Source organism: Austrofundulus limnaeus, unplaced genomic scaffold (assembly GCF_001266775.1).
Source record: "Austrofundulus limnaeus strain Quisiro unplaced genomic scaffold, Austrofundulus_limnaeus-1.0 Scaffold232, whole genome shotgun sequence".
Classification (NCBI taxonomy): Eukaryota; Metazoa; Chordata; class Actinopteri; order Cyprinodontiformes; family Rivulidae; genus Austrofundulus; species Austrofundulus limnaeus.
In genome coordinates, this window is record NW_013952634.1 from 521,570 (window position 1) to 528,883 (window position 7,314).

At 40.6% G+C, this 7,314-nt stretch overlaps 1 protein-coding gene across 1 annotated transcript in view; it reads left to right on the forward strand.

Annotated features, from left to right (window-relative positions):
• The window catches only part of fndc3ba (fibronectin type III domain containing 3Ba), a gene marked incomplete in the record, with an annotated part of 135,262 nt that overhangs the window by 4,860 nt on the left and 123,088 nt on the right, over positions 1–7,314 (forward strand). Inside the window, 1 exon segment of the mRNA XM_014019819.1 lies at positions 1,711–1,786. Within this exon segment, the coding sequence (XP_013875273.1) occupies positions 1,711–1,786 (76 nt within the window).

Genomic DNA, 7,314 nt, shown 5'->3' on the forward strand with positions numbered 1-7,314 from the left:
ACATCCTACAGTATTTTTACAGTCTTTATTTTACAGTTAAAATATATGTTTATCAAATAAAGTCTAATGTTACAGCTAATCAGGGATCCCTTTAAGAATATTGTGATAGAAGATCTTGGTTATACCACCCAGAACTAAGCAGCAGCCATTAATAACATGCACACTCAGGTCAAACTCTGCACATTTACACATCTTCTCACGCATTGGTCTTCTAGACGCTTTGTAATTGGGACTGTCCTTAACTCTGCATCACTGCATTTGTTTAACATGTTTCAAGAAGTCGACCCAGCTGACATTCTCTGGGCTTTGCTTGAACGATGAAGTAAAAACAGTTGGATGCACTCTGGTGGTTTTTATTAAAATACAACAGCCGGACCCCTTACGAAGCACAACACCTCACCTGGTCTTCACAGGAAGTGATCACCCTTATTGAAACGATGGCTGTCACTTGAGTTGAGCTGGATTATTTTGTCACCGATATGTTTGCGCACCATGTGCTTTGGGCTGTTTCTACATGCCGGGGGTGTTCTGGCTGTGACACGTTAACACTTACGGGTTTTTTTTAGCTCACAACAGCTAAAGAGCTCTTAGTATTGTAACACCCTGCAGTTTAAACTTGCTTCCAGAGTGGATTCAGAAAACAAGACTGATAATTAAACAAATTCGACTCAGCATTTGTGTGTTTTTCTCCCCTCTCGGTCAGCCCTACTATGTGTGTGTTTGTGCGTGATTGTGTCGATTGCGTGTGTGTGGGCATACCAGTGTCTGTGTTGAGTCTGAGAACATACCTAAGTGTTTGTCTATCAGCTCTGCCCACACCTTCTTTAACTCAGGCTCTTGCTGCGGTGAACTGAGAGCAAAGGTTTTTATCAAACATCTCTCAGAGCATGTGTTACACCTGACTCTCAGCTACCACCACACCAAACTGCAGCTCTGTGTTAGCGCTCAAAGTAAGCGAACGCAGCTAAAACTTAGTGTGCATGCGGCTGAATCCATCCGTATGGTCGCAGATTGGGGCTTTCTCAGTCCTTGGGTCGCCCTGTGCTACGCTGGGGTTCCCATAGCAACAGCAGCCGCTGCAGCAGACAGAGCAGGAAGTGTGTGTGTGTTTGTGTGTGTCTGAGGTAGAGGAGCATGTTAGCACTGAGATGGGAGAAGATGCAGAGACGACAGGAGGAACAGGAGATATGAGGCTTTTACAGCAGTGCACCTGTGGAGCGTAGAGAGCCGTGCTGCTGCGTGCATGCATGTGTGTCCCCGCGTGTGTGTGTGTGTTTGTGTGTGTGTGTGCTATGGAGGGTCACCTGTTCCACGTCTACAGCCACGTGTACACACTCAACAATTTGTACACGGAGAATATGACGGTAAGGTGCATGCACGCTCTCCTCGGGCTCAGTCCGAAAGAAAGATGCTGAAAGCAAAAATTAGGTGTGTTGTCTTTGTTGGTGTGTGCTCACCTGTGTGTGTGTGTGTGTGTGTGATACAGAGAGAGCTTGTTTTCTTTTTCCCAATTCAGTTTAAAGATTAAAGCTGTTCTCAAACCAGGCTGTGAACGCCCTGCTCTCATCTAACGGTCACTGTGTCACAGCTGGGAAATAATTTCTCTGCAGAAAGTCGCTCCTGTTTTGCGATGTTAAAGATGGATCAATATATATGTGTGTGTTTTTCCTTAATGCCAATAATCTGTGTGTTTTGTGTGTGTTTGCACAGGTGATCCTGGTGCAGGTGAACCCAGGGGAGACGTTTACCATCCGGGCGGAGGATGGCTCTCTGCAGTGCATCCAGGGTCAGTTCTTCGGCTCCTCCAGCTTCATGTTCTAACATTAGCATGTAGCTCTGGTTTCTACGCTCACGTGTGTTACTGTGACACTGAATGCTTCACATCTTCTTACTGCTGTGCTGACTACACGGGATTACATGGGATTTGTGGGCAGAAGTTGAATTAAAGTCCACAGAACAAAGAAAATGTACCTTTAGCTTTAGAAAAACTAGCATAAACTAACAACTGTTGTCTAAACTAGAAAACTTGTATTTTCTGTGTAAATCCAGTGAATGCTGAATATTTGCTGGGATTTGATTGAAAAGTTGAAGCTGAAATTTTAAAGTTAACATAAGCAGAGTAGAAACTATGATCAACCAAATTGCAGCTAAAAAATAAAACACACACACAAAAAGTGCTGAAAGCTAAAAGGAACAAACCAGAATTTAAAATTAAAATTTACAAAACTGCGTCTAAAAACTAAAATAATCAAAATGGTAACTAAAAGCTAAAAACAATGAAATTGTGTCCAAACAGTAGCTAAAAGCCTACAGTTGCAAAACTGTAGCCAAAAACTAAAATTAGTGAAGCCAACAGTGGCAGAATAACTAAAAGTAGCAACACTGTAACTAAAAGCTAAAAGTATTAAATATGGGGCTCAAAGCTAAACTTAGACAAAATGTTTTTTCAAGGTTATAAGTACCAAATTGTAGTAGTATTATAGTAGCTAAATGTTAAAAACTAGCTAATACCTAAATGTTGCAAAACCACTGCTTAAAGCTAAAAGTAGAAATTCTGTAGCTAAAATGATCAGAACTGTACTTAAATCCTAAAATTAACAACACATAGCTAAAAGCTAAACTGTAGCTAAAATTTGCTAAAGATTAGCTAAGTGTTTACAGGTCCAAAACTGTAGTCAAAAGGCTAAAGTAGAACATATGTAGCTAAAAGCTAAAATTAGAAGAGCAGTATTTACAGCAGTATTTAAGATGGTAGCCAAAAGGTAAATGTAGAAAACTGGCATGAAAACATAAATGTAGCAAAACAGTTGCTAAAAGTACAACAAACGTTAAAGTTTGCAGAGTAGTACTTTAATGCCAAAATTAGGAAAACATTTAAAAGCTAAAGCGTAATAGTAGCCTATGTTTTCTCATATGATACTCTGAGATTTGGAAGATTTTTGTGCTCATTAGACTTAAGTACTGTTTTTTTCTGAACATATAGCTAAAATAAAGTTCAGTTCATTTTTAGTTGTCAAAGTTTGCAGATTTAACACACTCAACATATTTGTTCATCAACTGAACACAGGAAAGAGACGTGAATCCGACCTGTGATCACTGACACTGTGTTCCTCCTGGAAAGTGTCAGTAATGATAAAGTGGGCTGGAGAAACAGGAAGGAGTATGGTTGGTTATCTCACAGCATTTTAAAAAAGGCACATTGATGAGAGATTCAGTCATGTATCGACGCACTCTGACTCCGTCTGATTATCAGCTCATGAAAGCCTGGACATGTGAGCCACTTCTGACCTTTTTAACGTGAAAGAGGGTGACATAAATGTGGGATTTTCCCTGATTCTTTTGGAAATCGTCTCACTTTGATGATGTCAGAGACAGTAAGCTGCTGCTTTAAAACGATGCCTTTGTTTCCTGCCTCTTGTTACTTGTCTTCTTCTTTTTGTCCTTTGGCCTCTGAGAGGAAGTAAAAGCAATTTTTGGCCTGATGTAGCCTGCCACTCCTCCTGTAACCCACCCCCAACATCATCATCACAGCATTCTGGGTTGTAGTAAACACCGGCCCACCAGTTCAATTTTTTTTCCTGCTGAAATCAGAGGGATGGCTGCAGGCAGGCCCCCAGGCAGAGATAATTCCAGGAAAGAAACAAGCGATGGACGGGTGTGTGGGTGCAGGGAGGTGCAGACACAAGCAACACGTGACATCATAGATGTGGTTAAATGACTTGTGAAAAGACAAACATTGACACGGTGCTGATGCTCTGGTGTTGTGCTTCCATGTGTGCGCCTTGCTGCAAAAATTAACACTGACGTACAGTTTGTCTGTGGGAGGTTTTTGTTTATTTTGGCTTTTTTTTTTGGCAGGAAGCTTGAGCTAAGATTCGTTATTGCCCGTCGCTTAAAGGTGAAGGCGGACGATCAGGTTTTGGTCCAGATCGGTCTGTTACCAAAATCAGCCTGACTCAGTCTGGCTGCCACAGCCTTACAAAACACAAAACACTCAGCATCGCAAACAATGACCTCACATTTTGGTGTAGTAGTAGATGAGACTGATCCGCAACACATATTTGAGCACCAGCAGATTATTCAAGGTCTTTGTTCAACTCTGTGTGTTAGCAAAATATCTCTGGAACCATTAGACAGATTTTAGTGAAACCTTCAGGAAACGTACACTGGATTAACCTCAACAACTGATGAAACTTTAGAGATATCTTAATTAAAAATGGTCCACACAGCTTAAAGGGATCCACGATTAGTTGTAACATTAAAATTTATTTGATAAACATTTATTTTAACTGCAAAATAAAGACTGTAAAAATACTGTAGGCTGTTTAGTTTGGTAAATTTTTTAAAATATATTTTAACATGGATGGAGCCATTTTATTTACACACAAAGCATTCTGGGTAAATGATGGCATCAACTAGGTCATCGGTGCGAGGCTGCTAGCGAGCTATATCCACCCTGAAGGTTAATCTTGGACAATATCTGATGATTGACTCTTTTAAATGAAACCAGAGAGCGTTGACAGAGAGGAGAAGGTAGAAATGACTCAGCCTGGAACTGAAAATATGGATGGAGGACAACAGAGCTGCTTCATGGAAGAAGAACCTCAGCTTAGCCTGTTAGCCTATGCGCTAGCGCCCATGCTATATTGCCTTATATGTATTAGCTTGGTGCTAGCGTGACAAACAAGCTAAACTGAGGTCCTCCATCCTTATTTTCAGTTGCAGACTGAGTCATTTTTGCGTTCCCCTCTCTGTCATGTGGATGAAGGACCTCAGTGACGAGAGGAGAATGTAGCACTGAGCTAATACATATGTATGGTGGTAGCATCAGTGCTAACGCTAAAGCTAACAGGCTAAGCTGAGGTTCTTCTTCCATGAAGCAGCTCTGTTGTCCTCCATCCATATTTTCAGTTACAGGCTGAGTCATTTCTACCTTCTCCTCTCTGTCAACGCTCTCTGGTTTCATTTAAAAGAGTCGATCATCAGATATTGTCCAAGATTAACCTTCAGGGTGGATATAGCTCGCTAGCAGCCTCGCACTGATGACCTAGTTGATGTCATCATTTACCCAGAATGCTTTGCTAATAAATAAAATGGCCCCATCAGTGTAATATATTTTTAAACTTTTAGTTTAAAAATTATAAAAACTAAACATCCTATAGTATTTTTACAGTCTTTATTTTACAGTTAAAATATATGTTTATCATATAAAGTCTAATGTTACAACTAATCGGGGATCCCTTTAATGAAATTAAACACATAAATGGCTCTAATTCAGGCAATTTTACAGATATTGAGCGAAGACTTAGTGTAGTTTTAGCTGAGAGTAATTTACAACATATAATCTAAGTAATACTCACTGTGCAAAGTCTTATACTGTCACACTATGACATTTTAGACAACTTATGCAAAGAGTCATCCCTGTTTGTCTGTTAGCAAAATAACTCACGAACCACTGGATGGTTCTTAAATAAACATTTAACTAGTAATCCAAGTGTGGACATCTACACCTGATTAACCTTTGGAGTCAATCTGATTCAAGATGGTCGCCACAGCTAACTGAATTTAGCTAAGACAAATACTGCTTTAACTCCGGCAGCAATATTGCACGAAACTGTGCATTTTCTTTCTTTTAAAATCTGACCAAAACGACCTCGATGTCGTCCTTTCTCGGCGTAAGAAGATCATAGTTTAAATCTCTGACATGAGAGGCGGCGAGCGATATGCACGTCTTCAAGTTATATCCTGTAGATTTGATTAGGATAAAGACAAATTCCAGCCTCTTCCTTCAGTTCTCCCCTGGAGCAGGTCAGCAGGTTTTATGAGACTTGGAGCTGAGTGCGTTTCGAAGACCAACTGAGACGCTCTCCAGACCGACTCGGGTCTGATTGCTGAGACCCTCCGAGCTCAGTGTTTGTGCTTGGTTTGTGTGCTCAGAAGCCTGGGTGTGTGTTTGCACTTCAGGCTACAAGTCTGTGTGTGTTTGTGTGTGTGTGAGAGGGACTTTAGAGCGTGAGTTTTCAGAAACCTCAGGGCACAGCTAGCAAACAGATTTACTGTAAAGTCATCTGTGTGTAGCTGCTGCACCGAGGTGAAAACAAGTGTGTGGCGAGGTCAGGGCAGCAGCCAGAGGACATTCTTTCAGACGGACCCTCGGCTACTTTCAGACTCTAACTAGCTGTTAACACCTCAAAACTCTTCTGTTCTGGGAAAAGGTTGCAAACAATAAATATCTTACCTGTTTTACATTTCTGAATAAATCGCTGAATTCTGACCGGACTGATGAGCTAAAAGCTAGTTTGAGTAAAGTGCAAATTCGCTTTTATTTCTTTATTGATTTTACATCAGTACCATGTAGCGACAAGTCATTTTCTATCAATTCTTTTCCAGTCTACTTGTTTTGTTTTAACACATCTCCCCACCTCTCCAACAGAAAAAAAACAACAACCTGGAGGGTCTTACTGTCTGTTCCTGTCATCGTAGTTTATTTTGAAAGGGTTATAAAGTGGAAACTCTGGTCACGGCTGAGCTCTACATGGATCACTCGCCGTGTTGATCCTTTACACTGAGAATAAACCTCCCTGGCCTGCAGAGTTAGCAGCTGCATACGTGTCCACACAGATGGGGCATGGTAAACTGTTGTGTTGTCCCTTTAAAATTGTTATATTTTGATGCAAAAGTTTGGATGTGAGTCAGGTGTTTCAATATGATGTGTGTATTGTGTTTAGTGAAAATATGCACTGAAAATGAGAGGCAAAAGCATTTTTTTATATGTATCTGGCAACCCTGGTATGCAAAGCCTTTGCCTCAGGAAGATGAGGTAGTGGAGTCAAGTATTCAAATCATATGTTGATACGTAAACACTAATTTTTGCTGTTTTTGCTTTATGTACCTGCCCCTTTTTAGCTTTACTTTCTAGAGTAGGTAGCGGTGGTGGCAGCTAGAATATTTCTGTCGGAGTAATCTCTAAATGAACAGAAACTGGCGGGGGTGTAAAACTCTCCAAAATAGTTTGTGTGAATTTTATTATTATTATTATTATTATTATTATTCACTTTTTAAAGTGGAGTTGTTTAAAGATAACGGATAAAGCTGCTCAAGTTAGCCATTAGGTTATCAGGGTTTTTTTCTCTGCAAACTGAAGTCATTCTCAGAACTATCTACAACAGGTAAGATACTAAGTTCATAACTTTAAAGTATAACCTCACTTCTGTGTATCTGAGCTGCCTTCACTTTGGTCCTGGCTAAATTCTGCTGCTGGTCTTTCCTTGGATGTTTCTTTGTGGGGAAACCCCCCCCCCCCCCCCCCCCCAT